Below are 24,495 nucleotides of genomic sequence, written 5' to 3' on the forward strand. Positions count from 1 at the left end.
TTCACAACCACGTTTTAGCCTAGTTTTGGAATTCCGTCCAAACTAGGCCTAATTTGGGAAATAGGTTGTTAATTTGGAAAAATGCCATTTTCTTTCTCATATTTGCTTAATTATCCGTCAATCATCTCTATTATACATTATTGTGTCTATAAACTCATACATCATCTCTTATTTTGAAACAGTAGTAGAAAGAGAGAATAAATGGAGAAAAATCATGTTTTAGTAAAATCACCATTGAAGCAACGTAAATAAAACAAAACATTTTATCATTATTTAGCGCAAATTATATTAACCGTCTCTCTAGTTTGGAACTTATATTATTTTGATCTATGATTTTTTAATTGTGATGTCTTTGATTCTGAATTTTGAATCTTATTCCAAATAAGAACAATTAAAAACATTGTTATTCTATTTTAAGGACAAAATCGTCATTTTGATAAAATATAAACTAGTTTGATAAAATAAATGTCAAAAAATTATTTTTAAATTTTTACCCACCAAAAATAAAATTATATAAAAATAATAAATCTTTTACTTTTTTATATTTTACCAAATTAATTTTTAGCATGTGTTTGGATGATGATCATATAATGAGTGATTATTTTTGTTAATAGTTTTGGATAGTTATCATGTAATAGATGGTTGTATATGTTGTTAACAAATATTTTTGAATAGTTATCATGTAATAGATATGTTTAATATATTAATGGATTGATTTGATAATGACATCAAAATCATCGTCATGCTTGATTTTTGAAAAAGTAAAAATTAATTTAACGAAAATAAATATAAAAAGTTTATTTAAAAAATTATTTGTACTCTCTCAAAATATAAAATTATATAAAAATGATGCATTTTAATTTTTTTTATCAATTTAATTTTTAATTTCTTAGAAAAAATTTCTGAAAATAGATTTTGAAAACCAAGCTAAATAATTAAGAAAGTTTCAACATTATTCATTAAAAAAAATCATTACATTTTAAATAACATACAAGTCAACCAACACTATATAAGTTATATGACGATTTTGTCCTTCAAATGAACCGTTGTTTGCAAAGAAAACATTTTTAATTGTTTTTATTTAAAATAAGATTTAAAATTAAATATATTACAATTAAAAAATTAGAGATCAAAATGATATAAACCTCAAATTATTAGAATGACTAGTGTAATTCGCTCATTATTTATTGTTATTATTAAGGCCTCGTTTAGAAATAAAATATTTTAATAATTTTTTTTAAAAAAAAATGATATGGTAACTTAAAATAATTTTTTATTTTTTTAATTAAAATATATGGTTGTGAAATGAAACTTAAAGAATATAATAAAATAATTGACAGCTGTTTAAAATAATGAAAAGGATTGAAGATGCTGTTAACTAGAGAGTGCGAAAGGAGAGATCCAAGTTTTGTTGTTTAGCGGTTTTGCAGTATAACCGCCGTGTAAGTAACACAACCCCAAATGTTATCATTTGTTGACAGCCCTTTCTCACTCCATTATCATCAATCTCTCTCTCTGAAAATGGCTGCCTATGTTCCTCTCTTTCAAGTACCCTCATCTATCCAAACCAACAGGCTCAAACTCAAACCCATCCTTGGTATGTCTTTCTCTAGATTGTTTGCATATATGTGTTTGTGTGTATACATTAATTTTATTATTATTATTTTGAACAATGCTCTTCAATTTCACTGCATGACATTGAAATTGGTTGCAGGAACTTCTCGATGCTCTGTCATAAAATGCTCGTCGTCGTCTTCTTCAAATGGGCGTGAACCCTCCTCCTCCTCCGATTCAATCGATAAGGGCGTCAAGACTGTTGACCGCATACTCGAAGAGAAGCTCCCTGCTGAGTTGTCCGCTCGTATCGCTTCTGGAGAATTCACTGTAGAGCAATCTGGGTATGTTGCCTTTTCCTCGCTTTCCATAAGCTGCACCGAACACTCTAATGCAGATTTCAAAAAAAAAAAAAAAAAAGCAAAAAAAATTAGAATAATGTTTGATCCACCAAATTCTGCTCCGTGCGAGTTGCCCGAATTGAATATCTTACAAAAAGATATTCAATTCGGGCGGAGCAAAATTTGGTGGATGTAGCGGTATAAGCAACTCCATAAGTTTGCCCCAAACAACTTGTACCCGCATAAAAGGAAAGAGAGGGGAAAAAAGAAAAAAGAAAAAAGGAAAGACCCTTATTATTTTCATGCTTAAATTAGCATAGAGAGATGTCTAGGAAATTCCCATTTCAGACTATTATATTGGTGTTGGGTTTATTATTTTTTCTATATGAGAATCCAAGGAGAAAGAGTATATATTAATTAATTAAATAAAAGGGGGAAAAATATGGCACTTTTCTTTTTCCTGCGTTGCTATGTAATTGACATTGTTGACAATGGTTACCTTGAAAGTTAAAGAAGCTATATATATATATATATATTTAGCCTTAGCTTGTGTACAATTATAGCAGGTCATGTGGGAATTTAAATTATAAAGAAGCAAGAATGGAAGAACTAGAAACTATAAGGCGCTGTGTTGTAGGCAATATTTTCCCCCTTTGGGATTGAACGACGAGTACTCAACCAAGTTGTGAAAACTATGCCTTCCGGATACAATGCAACTTTATCGATGGAGTTTGATTCAGAATATGTATGCTCTGATCAAACCTAGAACTCTCTTGTTGTATAAACTGATAATGCTAACTGACAAAGAAGAATATGATGAAAGTGTTGGATAGCTTGGTATACTTTATTGGTTCTTTTTCTTAATAGCTTAAGCTTTTGGGAAAATCGGTGACTTACATGATGTCAAAGGCTTATGTTGAGAGAGATCTTGGGTTCTCTCCGTTGGCTTTTTGGTATTTTGTCCCCCATTTGGTTTCTTCTTCACTATTTGGTTATTTCTTTCTTTTGTCTCTCCACGTGCGAGATGGAGCTCCCCGTGAGAGAGAGGGTGTTGGATAACATGATATACATTGTTGGGCCCATTTTTTAATAGCTTAAGCTGTTGGGAAATTTGGTGATAGAAAGCACAAAAAAATTGATATTCAAAATAGAGTTCCGTAACTCTATTTCTAGACAAATTCATGAATGCTCATGAACAGATGCTTTTGTTGAGTCATGCTTAAGTAGCCATTGGATCGCATCCCATTTATAATGTTCAAATTCTACAATCCAGATTTCACACCCTATCGCAAGCAATAAGGCATGACCCTTACCAACTTTTGCGAGCGAATCTAACAGGCCAGATTACATCATTCAGGTTTTATCATTCTGATCAAGTTTCAATCGTCTGATCGGTTTACCTAGCCAAAACTAAAGGCTCCTACACTGCTAGCGACAATGCATATGTGCAAAGTGCGTTTCAAAGTTCCCTGAATCACACGATGCCCTCACCCCGTTGCATGTGCACAGGTGGCACCATAATGTACCGAATCAAACACATTTGATTTATTAAGATACCACTCTTTTTTTTTCTTCCCCTTTTCTTGTAGTTATATACCCATAGTTGGTTTCCTTTATTTATCAAAAAAAAATAAAAATAAAAAATAGTTGGTTTCCTTTGTGTCCAATGTGGGACAAATGAACATCCTTTCATTCGCTTTCAACAAAACCCATTTGAAAACCTTGAATATTTTTGAAAATTGTCCAACAGGTCATGCTTCTCTGGATGATTGGTTTGTCTTTCACTGATTGAAGTAAAAGAATCATCTAGGTATAGTTAAATTTTGGTGTTAAACGGCACAATTAAAGGAGGCCATTGTTGTTCTTTGGTTTGTCTATGTAAAGTATCACTAGGGTGTTTTAAAATTGTTATTTTTTCAAGTGTGTACAATTTTTTAATTTTTATTTTTTAAAATCTTCTGATGCCCTTTCTTATTTATTATATTTTGTGAAAACGCGTGTAATTGGTTTTTAGTTTCTTATTGAGTTTCTCGTTTCATTTGTGTTTTGCTTTGGAGTAAGTTTTCCATCTCTTATAAAGAGCGGTTTGTCAAAGCTGGGCATTTCTAGTGGCATGCTCGAGTTCCTATTTAAATGGATTGATGCTCCCAAAGACTATCCTAAGATTCCTGAGGCAAAGGGTGCAATTAGTGCCATTCGGAGCGAGGCCTTCTTTGTTCCCCTTTATGAGCTTTTCCTCACCTATGGTGGAATCTTCAGGTTGACATTTGGGCCCAAGGTGTGATTCTTCTTATTTGTTTGTGTCCTTTCCCATTTGAAATGGGAATAATTAAATCTTATGAAACTTTAGGAGCAAAAGTGTCTGTCTGATACAAGTGTTTGATAAGTCATTTTTAAACGTTTGCTGCAGTCCTTTTTGATAGTTTCTGATCCTTCCATCGCGAAACATATATTAAGGGACAACTCAAAGGCTTATTCAAAGGTAAAGCAACAGGGTTGCCAAATCTTTATGTATTTAACAATCAGGAATCTGCTGTCAATTTTTGAATTGTCTTTCTATCTCCACGGTCTTCAGGGTGTTCTGGCAGAAATTTTAGAATTTGTTATGGGAAAGGGTCTTATCCCAGCTGATGGGGAGATATGGCGTGTTAGACGACGTGCTATAGTCCCAGCATTGCATCAAAAGGTATCACGATGGCTTCATAGGTTTGCTGTGGTTCCCTTTTGTTTTGTTCTTGGTATAAATTCCTTGAGTTTTACCTGTTTTATTGTCCCAGCTTCTATCCAAAGATAAAATCTTGTCATTTTGTACTGTTCTTATCCTTTTGCAATTTCCAATTCTAGTATGTTGCAGCAATGATTAGCTTATTTGGAAAAGCTACAGATAGACTGTGCCAAAAGCTTGATGCTGCCGCATCCAACAGGGAAGACGTAGAGATGGAATCACTTTTCTCTCGTTTGACATTGGATATTATCGGAAAAGCATTATTTAATTATGATTTTGATTCGTTAACAAATGATACTGGGATAGTTGAGGTATTGTCTTTTACGTGCATATTTTCTTTATTTTATTGAACTTCCTTCTTGTTTTTGAAGTGTCAGTTATTTTCTGATGTTCAGCTAATGTTTTTTTAGTTAAAGCTAACAAACCATGCATTTATGTTTTATATTTTGGTTTGGCCAGGCTGTATACACTGTCTTGCGAGAAGCAGAAGATCGAAGTGTTGCACCACTTCCATACTGGGATATTCCCATATTCAAAGACATATCACCACAGCAAAAAAGGGTCACTGCTGCACTCAAGCTGATCAATGAAACACTTGATGATCTGATTGCAATGTGTAAGGTGAACATTTCAATGTCAGTTGTGGGAGTATTGTATAGTTGTAGTGTTTTGTTCTTCCTTTGTGTATAATTGTCATATACATATGTGCCACATATGAAATTGAGCACAATTTTGTAAAGAAATAGCCCACTTGTTTCTTGAGAAGAGATGAGAAACATGATCAATATCATTTGATTGAATAGTTGACCCAGCCCCTTGTTGTTTGATATACATGGAAATATCTATGATTGAAGATTTGCCAGAAGCCACCCATACTAGGGTTTGTTTTTGGGTCTATTATACATACCACTATTGTAGGATGACTAGTTTTGGCATTTCAAATTGGAAAGTAGTTAACTGGCTACTGTTTTGAAATAAACAATTATGGGTGATGTGCGTGTGCTTGTGCTTGTGCTTCAGCATATTTTTAAGTAATAAGCATTGACAATATGAAGTAAAAAATAGTAAGTGCAATTTTATTTTATATAAGAGCTTGCAATCTGCAATAAAATGTAATTTTTCTTCAATTTTAGATCCTTTAAGCCTACAAAATTTGCTACTAACATTCTTTTACTTACATTTTATAGGTTTGTAAGTTTGTGAATATTGAATCAATTATATGTGCTTCATCTGAGTAAAGATACATCCTGCTTTGCCATAATCTGCCATCCAACAGCATTGTGCCTGTTTTGATTACCATGAATTTCTGGTTACTTGAGCATGTTTAAAATTGTTCTTTTTAATTTTTTTATCTTGTTTTTCTTTTTTAAAATAAAAAATTATGAAATACTCCTATATTGAGTTTGTGGTTGTGATTTTTACCCAAAAATAAATAAATAAATAAAGTAAAAATTTAAAATTAAAGAATAAAGAGAGTGGTATGGTCGCAACATAAATGTTTTGATTAGTATTAGGGATCTTTCAATTACAAGTTGTGGCTTAATTTCATTTTGATCTCTCATCACCCCATAATGGAATTGCAGAGGATGGTAGAAGAAGAGGAGTTGCAGTTTCACGAGGAGTACATGAATGAACAAGATCCTAGTATTCTCCACTTTCTGTTGGCATCAGGAGATGATGTATGACATTATTCATTTGTCATGAAAGTGTTTGTTGCCTACTCAACTGATTTGAGATTTTCCGTGGGCCTATTTGTAGGTTTCTAGCAAGCAACTCCGTGATGATTTGATGACAATGCTTATAGCTGGACATGAAACATCTGCTGCAGTGCTGACATGGACTTTTTATCTTCTTTCAAAGGTACATAGACGGGCCTGTTTAGTCGAGGCTTAGTCAGAGCTGGTTTTTGTGTTTATATTATGATAATACATGACCTTTCATTATTGGCATGCATGCTTACATGTTTTGTAGATTGAAGTTTGTCACAAAACATACGAAAATTTATAGATTTTAGAACATCTATTTTAGCTACTCTTTCAGGTGTTTATTGAGGTAATTTAAAATTATTAACATATTGTAAGTATAGAGAAGAAAAGAGATTAGGGTATGATTGTGATATCATTCCCTTTTATATTAATGAAGATTAATAATTATAAGGAAGCCCTAAGGCATAGAATAATTACAATAGAATAATAACCTAACTAATATATTCTAACACTCTCCCTCAAGCTGGTGAGAAGATATCTCTCATGCCCAGCTTGCCTAGGATGTCATGCAATGGTTTACTCCCAACTCTCTTGGTGAGGATGTCAGCGAGTTGTTCACCAGATTGCACAAATGGAATACATATTATGCTGCTAGTGAGTTTCTCCTTAATGAAGTGGTGATCAATCTCAACATGCTTTGTCTCATCATATTGAACTGGATTGTGAGGGATGTTGATGGCGGCCTTATTATCATAGTATAACCGCATGGAGTCCGTCTGATCAATACCTAGATCACTCAACAATAACTTGATCCATAAGAGCTCATACACCCCTTGTGCTTTAGCTCTAAACTCAGCTTCTGCACTTGACCTGGCAACCACATTCTGTTTCTTACTCCTCCAAGTAACTAGGTTGCCTCCAACAAAGGTGCAATACCTCGAAGTCGATCTCCTATCAGTTATTGATCCAACCCAGTCAACATCTGTATAGGCTTCCACATGAAGATGATCATGCTTTGAAAAATAAAGACCCTTACCAGGAGCAGACTTCAAGTACCTCAAAATTCTTATGATAGCCTCGAAGTGAATCTAATGAGGAGCATGCATAAACTGACTAACTACACTGACAACAACAACAATATCAGGACGGGAGTGAGACAGGTAGATGAGCTTACGCACTAAATGCTGATAGTTTCTCCTATCAACAGCTGCTCCTCCTTCATCATCCCCTAGTTTCTGATTGGAGTGTCATAGGCCTTGCAGCTAAGCATCCCAGTTTCCTTCAATAGGTCAAGCACATACTTTCTCTGTGAGATAAATATCCCATCCTCAGAGCGAGCAAGTTCAATTCCCAGAAAATACTTCAAACTCCCTAAGTCTTTGATTTCAAACTCGCTAAATATTTCTTCAACAAATGTATTTTCTCACTATCATCACCTGTAAGAACTATGTCATCCACTTAAACAATGAGCGTTGTAGTCTTACCACGTGAGGAATGTTTCACAAATAAGGTGTGATCTACCTGACTCTGTTTGAAGCCATATTTAAGCATATTCTAAGTGAATCTCTCAAACCAAGCCCTTGGAGACTGTTTGAGACCATATAATGACTTCCGAAGCCGACATACGTTACCCTCTGTTTGATGATTCTCAAAATCAGGAAGAATGTCCATATATACCTCTTCTTCGAGGTCACTATAGAGAAAGGCATTCTTTACGTCAAACTGATGAAGTGGCTAATTTAGATTAGCTGCTAGAGAGAGAAGTACTCTGATTGAATTCATCTTAGCCAGGGGTGCAAAGGTCTCCTGATAGTCAACGCTATATGTTTGAGTGAACCCTTTTGCCGCAAGTCTAGCCTTGTAACGCTCAATAGAACCATCTGTTTTGTGTTTCACAATATATACCCGTTTGCATCCCACAGGTTGTTTTCCCTTAGATAACTCAGTCAATTTCCAAGTGTCATTCTTCCTAAATACATTCATTTCCTCAATCATGGTAAGTTTTCACTTAGAGGTAGCAAGAGCATCCTAAAAAATGATTAGGAATGCTAATAGAGGAAATATTTGACACAAAAGTTCTATATGAGGATGACAAATGAGAGTAGGACACAAAATTTGAGATATGATATTGAGTACAAGATCTCACACCCTTTCTCTTGGCAATAGGAACATCAAGATCAATAGGAGTATCAAGATCAGTGGACTTAAGAGATTCAAAGGTACTTGGACTCTCATCAAAAGCAGGAGATGGCAGTGGGTGAGCAAAAATGGTCTCTTGTATCCAGTTAATTTTTTGTCTGTCTTTGTCCCTGATATAAACTTGCCCTTCCCTATCCTTAATGACATTGGGTTCTGTTGTCCCACTAAGAGGTGGTGGTGCAAGAACAACTGGTTCCACCACAAGAATCATAGGAATCACTTCATACCAAGGCTCCTCTGAAGGGAGGACTGTGACACCAGATAGGACAAGAAATAGGATTGGGACTCAAAAAAGGACACATCCATGGACACAAACCACTTACGAGAAGGAAGGTGACAACACTTATACCTCTTTTGAGTAGGAGAGTACCCAAGGACAACACATTTGAGGGAGCGAGGGCTTAACTTACCACGAATAGGAGAGTGGTTGTGGACAAAACAGACATAGCCAAACATTTTGGGTGGAATAGAAAATAAGGACTCGGAGCCTAGGAGGACTTAGGCAGGAAGACGATTAATAAGATGGGCAGCAATAGGAGCAGTGTCGCCCCAGTAGGACCGAGGGACACTCGTAGAAAAACACATGCACCGAGCCATGTTAAGAAGATAACAATTCTTGTGTTCCACCACCCCATTTTGTAAAGGGATATTGGTGCAAGAGGTCTGATGGATAATGCCATGGGCATAAAAATATTACCCTAACCCAGAATTTATGTATTCCCTCCATTATCAGAACGGAAGATTTTGATAGTGGCCCCAAACTGAGTGCAAATCATCTTATGAAACTTGCGGAACATAGAGAAAACCTCACTTTTGTCTTTCATGAGATACACCCAAGTAGTGCGAGAAAAATCATCAATAAATGTAACAAACCATCGATGACCTTTCACAAACACAATACCAGATGGACGCCAGACATCAGAATGTATTAATGAAAAAGGAACTAAACTTTTATTAAAACTGGGAGCAAAAGAAACTCTGTGTTGTTTTTCAAGTTGATAAGCTCACAAAGAAACTCGGACACATTATTGTTTGCAAAAACAGATGGAAATAAATGCTTAAGTAAATAAAAAGAAGGATGTCCAAGACGCCGATGCCACAACCATAAATCCTTTTAGTAGAAGGACTTGTGGTGGAAGAATGAGCAAGCTTGCCCTGTTGATCCAGGAAGTAGAGACCATTTTCTGCACTACCACTGCCAATCGTTCTCCTTGTGACAAGGTCCTGAAAAAGACAATGATTGGGAAAAAAAATCACACTACCATTCAAATCCTTTGTAATAGGACTCAAGGATAACAAGTTAATAGAAAAATTGAGAACATGGAGAATAGAAGATAAAGGGATGGTAGGAGTGACATTGACTAAACTTTTCTCAGAAATAAAAGATACAGTACCATCTGCAATCTTAACTTTGTTCTGATTTGAAGAGGGCTTATAGGCAGAGAAAAGGTCAGAGGACCCAGACATATGATCTGAGGCACCAGAGTCCATAATTCAGGGCAAAGACTTATGAGAAAGAAAAACACGAGAAGAAGAGGTTAAGTTACTTGAACGGGCAAACGACGAGGAAGATGTACTAAAAGCAATAGAAGATCGGCGGTCCAACAAGTGACGCAGAACATCCTCAAGCTCATGAGTAGTTATGCCAGAGAGACCATCAGAAGCCTGGCCAATGGAAGCGGAAGTAGAATCAAGTGTATTAACGGCACTAGACTGATAAGCCCGTGGATGAGAGTCGCGTCCTCTAGACTGGCTTGACTGACCTCCTGTAGAACTAGACCGATCACCGCAACCCCCGGATAGTCCCATGAAGCTTCCAACACATCTCACGATTATGCCACGACTTGCGATAGTAATCGTAGCATATAGACCCCTTGGCGGCAGACGGAGGAATAGATTGAGGCCATCTCTAGGGGTAGACAGTAATGTTGAGCGGTCAGTAGAGACAGGTGACATCAAAGTAGACCAGCGCCTCTCCTCATTCTGGACATAGGCGAATGCCTCCTGGAGGGAAGGAAGAGTGTCCATACCTAGAACTCGACTCCGAACCGGATAATACTCCACATTGAGACCTACCAAGAACTTGAAGATTCGTTCCTGTGTAATGAACTTCCTGTATTCGACTGAATTAGTAGTACAAACAGGCTTATAGTCCTGTAGGTGATCAAGGCATTTCCAGCCAGTGGTGAGAAAGGTGAAGTACTGGAGAATAGTCTGCTCCCCTTGAACAGAGCTCTCAATAGAGTGGCGCAACTCAAATGCTGGTAAGAAATTCCATTTGCGAGAATAGGTGGCAACTACAGTATCCCAAATAACCTAGGTAGAATCTATAGACAAGTAGCCCTCACCAATTTCTGGTATCATCGAATGAATAAGCCAACTCATAATCAAAGGGTTGGTAATCTCTTATTGGTTATAACCCGGGTTAGTGGTGCTGGGTGCCTGTATCCTGCCATCAACATACCCCATCTTCCTTCTACTCTTCAAAAACATAGTCAAACTCTGCTACCACACTAGATAGTTATGACCATTAAATAGAGAGGTGGTGATTTTAAGACTAGGGTTGGGGTTATCAGTCATAGTAGTAGGTATAATGGAACTCTCACTCCGAGGTGTCTGAGAAGTAGTGGACACACTGGTGGAATTTGCCATGGATACTGTACGACCGAACCCTCAACAAAACTAGTGCCAATCACAAACCTGGAAGGTGGAAGAATATAAGCACAATAGTAACTAGAAAAACATAAAGAATTAAGGCCTCGTTTGGGAACAGGCTAATTTAGTAATTTTTTGGCTATTTGGCTAAAAAGGTAGGTAAAAAAAACTTGTATGTTTGGGATGACTTTTTGGCTAATTACGAAAAGATGTGCAAAAAGTAGAGAGAAAAGAGAATCTTTGACTTTTTGGTATGGGTTGTTGGCTTTTTGGCTAATTTAGTAACTTTTTGACTAATTGGCTAAAATAGTCTTTTGCCAAACGAGGCCTAAGAATCCAGATTTTTTTAATTTTTTTTTAGGTCAAAGCTGTTTAAAGAATGTTTAAGGAACAAACATTATAGACAGAAGACGAAATCCAATAGAGGCTGGCTGACAGAGGCAGAGGACCAAGGAAGAGCTCTCGGCAGGGGGAGGCCTGAGGGGTTGCCGACAGGGGGCAAGAAGGCCAGAAGGACTGCCAACAGGCCCCTAGAAGGCCAGAGAGACTGCTGACAGACCCCTAGAAGAGCTGAGAGACAACCGTCTGAGCCTAAGAGGCTGTCAGGGAGCCTAGGAGGGCCAAAGACCTGTGCAAGGGGGTCAGAGCTTTGGGTCGACTGTAGGTGGCTGGGTGAGGGGCTGACTGGACTGTGGGAGAGAAAGGACTGCCGACGACTGTGTCTGAGAAAGGGACTGCTGGCAGAAGAGGAGAAAAGCAACGAAGGGATGGGCTAGGGATTGTGATATCATTCCCTTTTATATTAATGAAGATTAATAATTACATGGAAGCCCTAAGGTATAGAATAATTACAATAGAATAATTACAATAGAATAATAACTCAACTAATATATTCTTACACATATATCATATAGCAGTCATAAACTATCTGGTAGTTCTCTTATGAGCATTTTGTATTTCTTATACAGGGACCATTTGTGCTTTCAGTTCTATTATATTTATTTCAAGTTCTAATTCCAGTTTAGTTGTTTTATTTCAAGAGTTGTTTTGAGAAATCTATGGTTGGAATTGCTTGAAAAATCTATTACTAGAGGGGCTTGCCTCTTGAGTATAGGTGTCAGTTTTATGTGTTCTGTATATCTGTCACATCTATAATTTTTTGTCTATAGTGGATTGGCCTTACTTTATCCATGTATATAGGCAGGTTATAGGGCTTTGTTATCTATTTATTTTGTGTAAACCAACTCTTGTATTGTAGATAATTAGAGCTTAATGCATTATTATTATTATTATTATTATCATCATCATCTCTAAACTCACAGCATGTAGGTATTTTGCAAATTAATTTCATTGTGGGCATCTTGGTCTGTATTCTCGATTCACAACGTATTAAGTGGTAGAGAAGTGCTTGGCACTTAGCTACTGGTATAAAAGCTTTTGGGCCCAAGAAGTCATAGTAGTGTCTTGCCTGCTTGGTACCTCAACAAGTGGTATCAGAGCTTTCCTTGTTGACAGGTTCTAAATCTGCGCCTAGATAAGCTAATGATACAACACTTTTGATTATCTTTCCTATAAGTCTTAAACACTTTATTATATATATCTATATCAAATAGCATCTTGAATTCTTATATGTAATTTTGGATCACTTTATAGAGTTCATTTTTAGGAAATTTGGATATTGAGTTATTATATTCCTTGTCCAACAAGAAACTTGGCTTTTAAAGACATTATAAAAATGCACCTATGTATCTAGTTGAAAGTTATTAGAGAAAAGCCTAATGAGGGTTGTAAGTGGTGAGATTTGAGGTGGAGAACACCTGAATGAGCAGGACTCTTAACATCAATGTGACCATGGTGGGCAGCCGGTAGCCACATGGCTTAGGTTAGGGCATTGTTTGAGTGTTTTGTATTTATCTCGTCTAAGACCTCTACCACTGTTATTTGGCTCTGATTATAATGAAATTGTTTCTCATCCATGGAGGTAGGTAGGTTTTTCTGAACCACTTAAAGTTGTCTTTATTTTTATTTTTATTTTTATTTTTATTGGTGATTGCACAGTAAGGGGAATCAGAGGCTCTGTGGCCCAACAATCTATTTATGTTTGTTTATTTTGTTAAGCATATTTCTCTTTCATGTGTGCTTTGTAAACCAGGTTTGCTAATATAACATTTTCTTCTGGTGGCATGAATGTCAACTTAAATAAAAATTCTCTTATTTTTCGTTTTTTATGGCTACAGGAGCCTAGTGTCATGTCCAAGCTTCAAAATGAGGTAAACTACTGACTTGTCTCATTAATAGCACTGTGATATTATCAATATTGTCCTTTTTGATTAATTTAAATAAATATGACCTGGTTTTTAAATTATATTCTTGTTTGTAGGTTGATTCGGTTCTAGGAGACCGGTTTCCAACCATTGAGGACATGAAGAAACTCAAATACACCACACGAGTAATCAATGAAGTAAGAATATGTGTGTTGATCTTGTTTTTGTTACTGAAATAGTGAATATTTTTTACTTTGCAACTTTAGTGTTCATATCTCTCTATTTAACTATCTATTTTCCTTCTATCTTTCCAGTCCTTGAGACTCTATCCGCAACCTCCTGTTTTGATCCGTCGTTCTCTTGAAGATGACATTCTTGGGAAGTATCCAATCAAAAGGTTAGATCTAAATACTAATCAATCCAAATAATATGGTTAGCTTATATATATGTGTTTCGACTGTATTACAAACACACACACAGACACATATATATAATTCATTCCTATCATTATTAAGTCATCTACTATGTGAGCATTTGATATATGATGGGCATGTGATAAATCTATTATGGAATTAGAGCTTTGGTTACAAGAAGATTGTGGATTTGATACTGTGTGTCATTCACCAATTGTAATATTGTCTGTTTGCATCCCTTTATGTTTGTGAGTTTGCATCTACTTTGTTGCCTATCTCTCATGTGTGAGGGGGGTTTCCACATGAGGGTTTCCTACTATTTGGTTTGGAGTTTTCAAAAACAGTTTTTTAAGATTTCAATTCGGATTTTTGTATTTTTAATGATTTTTTGAAATATTTTAATCAAAATTTTCTTACTTTTTTTTATCAACTTAATCTTGGTATACTTAAAAGTATACAATTTGTACAAAAATATTAAAAAAAATTCATTGAATACAACAAAAAACGAAAATGTGTTGAATTTCTGTATTTTTTGAATTTTTTGAATTTGGTGAATTTTGTAATTTTTTATATTTTTTTTTATTTACAAATATTATATTTGTTTAGTGTATCTAGATTAGGTGTACCTAATTTTTTTTTGAAAAAAAGTGTAAAATTAAAAAGAAGTCACTAAAAAAAAAAAAAAACACGGAAAACTAAAAACTCAATTTTTTGAAAAGTGAGTTAAACCAAACAAGTTGGGAATTCTGGTAAATTTTGGATGCAAGGTTTTTTGAAGGTTTTGTGTTTAGATTCATGAAGATTTTTCTTTCTTTTTTTCGGTATTATTTTTCTGTTTATCATCTTGTCCTGTGACTCATCAATACAACCTGAATAATATATTTACACTCCCAAATGCATTTACATGTTGTATTTGAGGTTTGGGCCTGATTCCATTTCAATAAATGTTTTAAATCATTCACACTCATCTTTTTCGTTGTAATATTCGGAATTCATCTTTATTTTTTCTCCTCAATTGTAAAAATTCACACTCGTATTTTGGTATCTGATGTTCCCCAATTCTTCATTTATGATTTTTATCTGTCGTTGCTGCAATTTTTTATTGCAAATTTTCAGTATTCTAGTGCTTTAAGTAAAAGAATGAGAATCTTATTAAAATGTTGAAGTTCATCTTTTTATGCCAGAGATGAAGATATTTTTATTTCTGTTTGGAACTTGCATCGCTGCCCAAATCATTGGAAAGATGCAGATAAGTTTAATCCTGAAAGATGGCCTCTAGATGGACCTAATCCAAATGAGACAAACCAAAATTTCAGGTACATCATTTTTTTTTTTTTGGGTCAACATTCTAGGAAGTTAGAGTTGTTAGTTTGTTAGTAAAGTTAGTGTACAGATATGTACCACTTAAAGGGGCTGTCGCTATTCCATCAATTCGACCCCCTGACCTTTCCTCACTACTACCTAAGTTGCAGCTGCATGCTAACTTGCCACAAGGGTGTTGGCAGGTACATCATTATTTCTGCTAGTTCCAGTGTTTGAAATCATTCTATTTATGCCATTTAATCTTGTCTTCCAGTTTGTCATATAAGCATTTAAAGTCTTAAAAGTTGTTGAATTCTTTTATATGCAAACGGACTAAACTATTATTAACAAAATTATTGAAGTTGTTGGTCAGCTAAACGTTTAATGTAATGTCAATAAAATGTTATTAAAAATAACAATACTAACATGTGGGCGCTTTCTACAGACCATAAGTGGATAAGAAAGTTTTAATTTGTCGCTATTTATATATAACCAAATAAAAGAAACAGGGAGTTGCAAAAAGAGAGCTTATATTTGCCCACCATCTTTTTCTCAACTCACACCATTTTGTCTATTTGGATATCAACCACCGAACCAAAATCGTTTATTTGGATATCAATTGTTGAACAATTATTAATTGATCGGATTATATCAATTGTTTAACAATTATTAATTGTTTGGATAATCAAACCAATCTGGGTTTTCGTTCAGTAGTTGATATTTGAACCTTGGATTTTTGTTTGGTCATTGATATTCAAACAAAAAATTGGTATGAACGGAGAAGTTTTGTGGTGTGTAAATAGAAGCTCCTGTGTAAAAAGGTTGCCGTAACACCGCCTTGTACAAAATTCTGCCAATTGACTCAAAGAATAAGTAAAATGGTAGATAGGTAGAATTGATTAATAGGGAATTGCCTTACTATGCTTCTTCTGAAAGTAAGCCAAGGACTGTGTACAGAAGTCAATCCTTAAAATACATATTTTTTTTAAAGGAAAAAAAATGCCATTATTTATTTCTATGTTTGAATTACCATAATTACCAATGTATGAAGCATGGATTTACTTTTTAATGGCCTTGCATGTTTCCAATTCAATTCTGTTGTATGCTTTACATGTGCAAGTTTTGCACTAAGCATAATTTTTGAGATTGTCAATTTGGTCTAGATTCTGAGGTCCGCAAATGCAGAGTAAGCAACACCCCGCCCCCCTCCTTCCCCAAAAAAGGGGTTCATTTGACTTTCTCCCCTTGTGACTTGTCAAAAATAAAAATAAAAATAAAAATAGACTTTCTCCCCTTGTGGTTAGGCCAATTTGGTATGTGACATTGAACCTCCTTGGGTCAATACCAAAAAACTAACAGCACGTGAGACCCACTCGTGAAAACTTGATTTTTTGTTCAAAATGTGACTTGTTAATATTCTAAAATGACATTTATGCCTTACACAGTTTTCTCCCATTTCTTCCCCCATATCATGCCACTTGTCAGCCCTTATCTGCACAATGTTGCGCTGAAGTTGGTTTTTGGGGGGGGGGGGGGGGGGGGCGGCATTTAATGATTAGCATGTGCTGAAGATCCGGTTAAGGCAGATTAGAGAGAGGCATCTCTATACTTCACTGCGATCGTTATGATTAAATATTGAAGGAGAAAAACTTTGGTGGCAGAAAAGAAGTGAGAAATTAAAGTAATGGAAAATGAATCATTACATTGTCTTATTTTGATGTTAATTATCTATTTATTTATTAATATATTGCTTTTTTCTCTTCATTTTTGGTAATACTAGCATGTGGAAAGCATAAATTTTTTTTCTTTCATTAGGAAAAAACAGGAAATAACTCTGTCAGGGTTGTTAACAACTCCGCCGGTCCTAAGCCCGGGTGAAGGAGGAGGGTTCTGTGTTAGGTAGCCGACAACCAACACGTAAAAAGCCGCTTGGATCCCTTATGACAATGAATCCTACTTTGAATCGTTTAAATGTTAGGTCGTTTCCCTCAAGTGACGCGTTGTGCCTGCCCCCGGGTGTTTCGAAAAGTAAGCAAGGGGTGCTGCATCGACGCCTGGGTGCGGTGAAAAATGGGCAAAGGTTCTTGCGTTTTTCTGGACGAGCGCAAGTAAAGAAGCTAGTCCAAGACTATCGGTTTAGGGTAGCCACTTGGAATATAAGAACCTTAACTGATAAGATGACGGAGTTGGTAGATGTTATAATTAGGAAGAGAGTTAGTATAGCTTGCGTATAAGAAACTAAGTAGACGAGTGAGAAAGCTAGGGAAATTGAGGATACCGGTTTTAAATTGTATTATAGTGGTAAGGATAGACGCAGGAATGGGGTAGGAATCTTAATTGCCAAGGGTCTTGTGGAGAATGTAGTAGCGGTCATTAGGAAAGGGGATAGGATTATGTTAGTTAAACTAATTATTGGAGGGAATATAGTGAACGTTATTAGTGCGTACGCCCCTCAAGTAGGATTAGATGATCAGACTAAGAGTGATTTTTGGGAGCAAATGGATGAGATCTTACTGGAGATACCCGTAGGAGAGAATCTGGTTATTGGTGGAGATTTTAATGGTCATGTAAGCATAGATAAATCAGGCTATGAAAGGGTGCATGGTGGATATGGTTTTGGTGACAAAAATGAGGCTGGAGAGAGTATTTTAGATTTTGCGTTGGCTTCTGACCTAGTGGTGGCTAATACTATGTATAAGAAGAGGGAGGAGCATTTGATAACCTTTGAGAGTGGGTCAGTTAAGAGCCAAATAGATTACTTCTTAGTGAGAAAAGTGGACTGCCTAAAATGCAATGATTGTAAGGTGATTCCTGGAGAGAGCCTGGCCTTTCAACATAGGAGTTTGGTACTAGATTTATGTTTTAAAGGGCAATACCAAGCTAAGAAGGATGGTGGGCATCGTAGGACGAGATTGTGGGACCTAAAAGGGGATAAATTAGAAATATTTAAGAATAGAATGGATAAGGAAGGTACTTGGGACTTGGAAGATGATACTAACTGTAATAGCCCACATTCATGTTTTAGTCATGTTCATGTGCATTTGCATGATTTTGTCTTGTTAAGCTTGCATTTGTAGACTTTGACTTGTTTTGCCTAAGTAAAGGTCCCTGTCTTGTTTTGTGCTTATGTGATTTGCCTAAGTGTTGTATGCATGCTTTGTTCTTTCCTTGCTATCTCAAGCCTAGGTCATGTCAAGCCTAGGTCATGCCAAGCTTAGGTCATGTTAAACCTAGGACCATCTTGGAATCACTTTGGTTGACCTCCACCTTCACCTTGGCATATTGGCCGAGATGTGCATCACCTAGGCCGAGATGTGTATCATCTAGGCCAAGATGTTATCATCTAGGCGTCCTAGATCCTTGATCCTTGCACCTAGTGATCTTGTTCCGGGACTGGAATGACCTAGACCGAGGTGTGGCACATCTAGGCCGAGGTGTGGCACAGTTAGGCCAAGTGTTATCCTTCCTAGCCGAGATCATTGAGACCTTACTTGCCGAAGCCTATGTCCTAATCCGAGATCATTACATGCCGGAGTGCCCATGTCACCTTACTTGTTATATACACTTGTCTTGTCATTCTGTCACCTTTTTTAAGAGAGTCAACCAGTCTTTGCCACGTGTCCCAGCAGAGGGTTAAGTCTGCTGGCAGTAGAGAAACCCACATCATTTGTCATATCTTTGCCTTTATAGAGAGAGAAGCTCTAGGAAGAGGGAAGAAGAAGTTCTTAGAGAGAGAACTAGATTTCCAAGCTTGATCTTCACACCTTGAACCGTTAGATTCGTGTTTTGAGGTTAGATTCTTAATCTACTCTTGTTGTTCTTTATATTAATCCGATCACATTGCCTGATCTAGCATGATTCATGAGCCATGCATTGATTTAAAGCTTGTTTTAGAAAGAGAAAATGATGTTCTTGTGTTCTTGAAAGAAAACCATGTTTTGATCCGAAAGCTTGTATCAAGATCCATGTTTTTGTGTTTGTTTTCATAAGATCTTCAAGTATGGGTACCCAGGTTCATGTTTTCAAACTCATCTTATGAAATCTCAGATTTTGAATAAAGAAGTTATGATTTTAGCATTCATGTTCTTCATGTTCTTCATGTTCTTCAAGGGGGAAACCCAGATTTCCAGACCTCATTTCTCCAGGTGTGGTCACTGAAACCACTCTTGCCTAGATCTCACACCTAGGCCAAGTATCGTATCTCACCTTGGCCAACCTTGCATGATCACTTGCACCTTAGTCTATCTTGCATGCACACCTAGGCTAACCACTTCACACCTAGGCCGACCATGGTACACCCTTGCCGGCACCTTGTAACACCTCAGCAGGCAGCTGCACACCGAAGCCTAGGTAACCACACCTCGGCCAAGAGGTGTGGGACCTCGGCCAAGACCTCCTGAGTTCACCCAGCTAGGTCATTTTTGCCTAAATCATTTCTGTACATCTATTCTAAGCCCTGGTTGGTATCCAGCATGTTTTCCCTAGATGAAAAACAGTGATTTAACTCCCAGCATGTTTTACTTTTCTTGACTTGGTTTTGGAAAGAAATGTCGGGATCATTTGCACTCATGAAAAGCTTGTTTTAAGAATGCATTTCATATCCATCTTTGAGCATCTCTTCTTGTCTTCTTGAAGTGCATTCAGTAGACTTTATTATGTATTTGTAGGTCTTGGATCCTTGCCTTAATCCTTACACCCGAAGAGCCATGTGAGTGGTATTTTTAATAGAGCTATATTATAAAGTTTTGATAAAGCTTTGCTTCGTTTTGGATAAGTATTTGATCAAGCATGAATGATTATCCCTAGTTTTTGTATCAAGTATTATCTTGTTTTGATGACATTCTTGGAAAGTCCTCCCATGCAAGGGGACTTTAAACCCATGTAGTACCATGTTTGAGAGATCTCTGCCATCGACGGTCTTGTACGGATGGCCTCATCGACGGCCTTGTGCGGGTGGATTTGTCTAATCGATTCCGGGTCGATTATTCCCTTGTTTTGTTCGGAATGTCATCCCCCATGTATTATGTAGATGTTATTAAACATCCCAAGAAGATTTGAAAGATTTGATTAATGAACTTGATTCATCCCATGTTTTGTTACAAGCTATGATTATGTATTGTTTTGATAAAGATCTCGGATATCATTCATTTAAACCTTTATTACTAATATCATTCACTGAGTATCCAAGCTCACCCCCTCCTTATATATATGTAGGTTGCGATCAAGAAGGCAGTGATGCCTAGATGTTATTTGCAAGTTGTTTTGGATTCATTTTGCTAACCTCTTGAAGATTATGTTTTCTTAGTTTTAATTCACTTCTTTTGTATATGTTGGCTTGAGAAACCTTTTGATCAAGATGTAATATGTATTTTATTTTATTTGTATCCAAGTTGTAAAACCATGTTAAGATGTATGTCATTTCATTTGATCTATGCACTGCTCTTATGGACTACTTAGATTTAAATATATTGCTTTCGCACATGTAGGCCCTATATGTATACTCTGATTGTTGTGTGAATTTTTGTAAGTTGGCCTTTGGTAATCTCGGATTACTGGTCATCACGGCACCATTCTACTAGGGGCGGAATGGGGTCGTGACACTAACACTATGTGAAACTCGATGGCTAATTGTATGAGGAGAATCTCAAGGGAAGTGCTTGGAGAGTCGAAAGGAACGGGACCTAGCTCTAGGGAAACTTGTTGGTGGAGGGGAGAGGTTCAAGTGGTAGTTAAGGCAAAAAAAGAGTACTTTAAAATGTGGCAAAATGATAGAATTGAGGAAAATCTTAAGAGCTATAGATTGGCTAATAAGGAGGTCAAGAAAGTAGTGAGAGAGGTTAAGCTGAAAGCTTATGATGACCTATATATTAGACTAGATAGTAAGGAGAGAGAGAAGAGGGTATACAAACTTGCTAAGATACGGGAGAGGAAAACAAGAGATTTTAATTAAGTTAAGTGCATCAAGAGTGAGGATTCTAAGGTATTGATGAAGGATGAAGAGATTAAGGAAAGATGGAAGAACTATTTTGAGAAACTATTAAATGAGGAACATGGAGGTATGTCAATAGGGGAAGAAATAGCTAGTAATACGATAAATCAAGACTATAGGTTCTATCACAGGATTAAGAACTTTGAAGTGGAGTTTGCTCTTAAGAAGATGAAATCAAATAAGGCTTTAGGACCAAATGATATCCCTATTGAAGGTTGAAAGTGTTTGGGTAAAAAGAGGGTTGCTTGGTTGACTAGGTTGTTTAGTAAAATTTTGTTGACTAGGAACATGCCAGATGAGTGGAGGAAGAGTATTTTAGTGCCAATCTATAAGAATAAAGGAGATGTCCAGAATTGCAACTATAGAGGAATCAAGCTAATGTGTCATATAATGAAAGTGTGGGAGAAAGTGATAGAACGCCGATTGCGAGATATAACAGAGGTGTCATAGAGTCAATTTGGGTTTATGCGAGGCAGGTCAACAATGAAAGCGATCTATCTTTTGAGAAGAGTAATAGAAAAGTATAGAGAAAAGAAAAGAGACATTCATATGGTGTTTATCGACCTTGAGAAAGTATATGATAGAGTGTCCCAGGATATAATATGGTAGGTGTTAGCGAAGAAATGGGTGACAAAAAGTTACATTGATGTGATTAGAGACATGTATGAAAGGGTGGTGACCACTATTAGATCGCCTGCTGGAGAGACAAATGAATTTTCTATCACTGTAGGGTTACACCAAGGATCTACCTTAAGTCCTTATCTTTTTGCTTTAGTTATGGATGAATTGACGAGAAATATCCAGGATGACGTGCCATGGTGTATGCTTTTTGCAGACGATATAGTGCTAGTGGATGAGACTAAAGAAGGAGTTAATACAAAGTTGGAGATTTGGAGAAAAACTTTTAAATCTAAAGGATCCTGGATAAGCAGAACTAAGACAGAGTACATAGAGTGTAAATTTAGTAACAGTAACAATGAAAGCAGAGGAGAAGTGAAGATTGAAAACCAAGAGCTGCTTAAGAGTGAACATTTTTGTTATTTAGATTCGATTATCACAATAGTAGGGGAGATTGATGCGGATGTGGCCCATAGGATTAAGGCGGGATGGTATAAGTGGAGAAGTACGTCTGGGGTACTGTGCGATAACGAATACCCACTAGACTTAAGGGTAAATTCTATAGAACGGCTATTAGACTAGTAATGTTGTATGGGACGGAGTGTTGAGCAATCAAGAAACAACATGTAGGTAAGATGAGTGTGGCTGAGATGAGAATGTTAAGGTGGATGTGTGGCAAGACTAAACAAGACAGAATTAGGAATGAGTGTATTCGGGAATGGGTGGGAGTAGCACCAATAGAAGATAAGTTGAGAGAGAATCGATTGAGATGGTTTGGTCATATTCAACAGAGACCAACAGAGGCAGTAGTGAAGAGATGCGATGCTGTAACGGTAGATGGAAGTGTTAGGAGACGGGGTAGGCCTAGCTTAACGTCGGGTAGCGTTGTAAATAGAGATATGAATCTACTTAATTTGACTAACGAAATGGCCTTTGATAGGGCCGCATGGAGAAGAAGGATTCCTGTAGCCGACCCCATTTTATGGGACTTAAGGCTTGGTTTGATTTAAGAAAAAACAGGAAATAGTGGATCTTTTTACGAGGAAATGCACAAAAGTTTTGCTGGCGTAGTCACATAAATGAATTTGAAATTTGTGACTGCTCTCACACCACCATGTAGGTTGAAAAGTTTACCTATTCATGTTCTTTTCGTCCTGTCCCGTTTCTTTTCTTCCTCATGTACTGTGAATTTTTTGAATGTTCTACATGATGTTTTCAGTTACTACAATTCCTTATTCTGGGATTTACTTTTCAGTTACTTGCCCTTTGGCGGAGGACCGCGAAAATGTGTTGGCGACATGTTTGCGACATTTGAGGCAAGTACTCTAAAGCTAGTGGATAACTTACTGCCATGATGTGCACCAAGTATTCATTTTGGATAAGAATTTGATGACAAAAAACATGTTTGATTCTCATGGATCAACAGAACTCCAAACTAACATCTGATTTGCAGAATGTAGTAGCAGTGACCATGCTTGTTCGGCGATTCAATTTTCAACTGGCTCTTGGAGCACCTCCGGTAAGTCATGTTTTCTATTCTATATTATGTCAAGAGTACCTTACTGGTCAACTCTGCGATATTTAGGTACATTTTTGCAAACATGGTATGAGGAGGCTTGAGAGTTTGCTAGTAAGAGTAAAGACTAGCTGACTCAATCCAACTCTTATTAACTTGATTTAGTACTTCTATATGTCACTAATTTCTTTTTGTAAAAATGACATAATACAAGTGAAGCTAGTAAAGCTTTTTATGGGCTTCTATTGTTATGACAGTGTGGCCCTAGTTTGCAGACAACCTTGTTCGGTAATGTTTTTTCTTTTCATTTTTTTTTTTTAAACTAGAATTTTTTATTTTTTATTTTTCCAAAAATATGAAATTGATTACAAAATTTTCAAATTTTTTTCTTTTAAAACGAAAAAAAAAAGTGTTCTCACTTGTTTACGAGACAAAATTTCACTCGTTCCTCGTTCCCCCACCACTCACTGCTGCCACAACCACCCACCACGGGCTACCCTACGGTGAGCTCTGGCCATCTTTCAACTACTATTCAGCGGACTCCGGCAATCAGACAGTCACTGCCTGTGACATCTGGCCACCCTGTGACCTTCGGTGACACTGTCCACCCCCACTGCTGGCCACCACTTCCGGAAACTCACCAAAAGTTTTTTTTGTAAATTGAAGTAGAAAACACACTAACATTATCAACTGACACTGGTTGCTCAAAATTTGTCTGATTTTTCATTATATATATCTAACAAAGTCTAATTGAAGAATCAAACTATTTGCAGGTTGAAATGACTACAGGAGCAACAATCCACACAACACAAGGGCTGAAGATGACAGTTACCCGAAGGATGGAACCTCCTGTAATGCCTGAATTGGTGATGCCGATATTGAAAATCGATTCTGCGAGTGTTTCTGAAATGGACCCAGCAGTTGGAGTTTCTCATGCTCATTCCTAATTTACCATTATCTATAGCTTTGTCACATCATTCAAGCCACACTTGGCATATCAGATTCTATTGACGTCATGGAAAGATGTAAAGCAGAAAAAATATATATACTTCAAATTTTAGTACAACACATTATTGGCCATTTGAATTGAAGCCATCATGTTTGTAATGTCAAAATATTTCAATTGTAAAGTGAGAGAATCATCTTGCAGGGCATACCTGAGTCCATGTCTATTACAAGAGCTTTAATACCATGGGACTAACCTAAGTTGATA

The 24,495-nt window shown here is 36.6% G+C and overlaps 1 protein-coding gene across 2 annotated transcripts; it reads left to right on the forward strand.

The window, feature by feature from the left end:
* Window positions 1–1,351: 1,351 nt before the first annotated feature.
* Window positions 1,352–24,436, forward strand: CYP97A3 (cytochrome P450, family 97, subfamily A, polypeptide 3). Of its 2 annotated transcripts, XR_014338199.1 has the most exons (17): window positions 1,353–1,597; window positions 1,715–1,898; window positions 3,957–4,173; window positions 4,306–4,377; window positions 4,471–4,581; window positions 4,740–4,931; window positions 5,080–5,241; window positions 6,204–6,299; window positions 6,379–6,480; window positions 13,418–13,450; window positions 13,561–13,641; window positions 13,759–13,841; window positions 15,042–15,173; window positions 19,827–19,867; window positions 23,022–23,082; window positions 23,220–23,285; window positions 24,056–24,436. XR_014338199.1 is itself a non-coding variant. In XM_082883446.1 (16 exons), exons 1-16 carry the CDS (start codon window positions 1,462–1,464, stop codon window positions 24,227–24,229), a joined length of 1,902 nt encoding a protein of 633 aa, XP_082739572.1. In that variant the 5' UTR covers window positions 1,352–1,461; the 3' UTR covers window positions 24,230–24,436. The 2 variants fall into 2 exon arrangements, 1 of the variants encoding a protein (XP_082739572.1); XM_082883446.1 differs by lacking the exon at window positions 19,827–19,867 and having other exon boundaries at window positions 1,352–1,597.
* The last annotated feature ends 59 nt before the right edge of the window (window positions 24,437–24,495 follow it).

Source organism: Camellia sinensis, chromosome 8 (genome assembly GCF_055761805.1).
Source record: "Camellia sinensis isolate YWXY chromosome 8, ASM5576180v1, whole genome shotgun sequence".
In the NCBI taxonomy this organism is placed as follows: domain Eukaryota; kingdom Viridiplantae; phylum Streptophyta; class Magnoliopsida; order Ericales; family Theaceae; genus Camellia; species Camellia sinensis.

Coding starts and splice junctions, on each gene's coding strand:
- CYP97A3 (XM_082883446.1), top strand. CDS start 1,462: ATGTTATCATTTGTTGACAGCCCTTTCTCACTCCATTATCATCAATCT. Junction 4,582..4,739: donor TCCCAGCATTGCATCAAAAG/GTATCACGATGG, acceptor TTCCAATTCTAG/TATGTTGCAGCAATGATTAG. Junction 6,300..6,378: donor TGTTGGCATCAGGAGATGAT/GTATGACATTAT, acceptor GCCTATTTGTAG/GTTTCTAGCAAGCAACTCCG.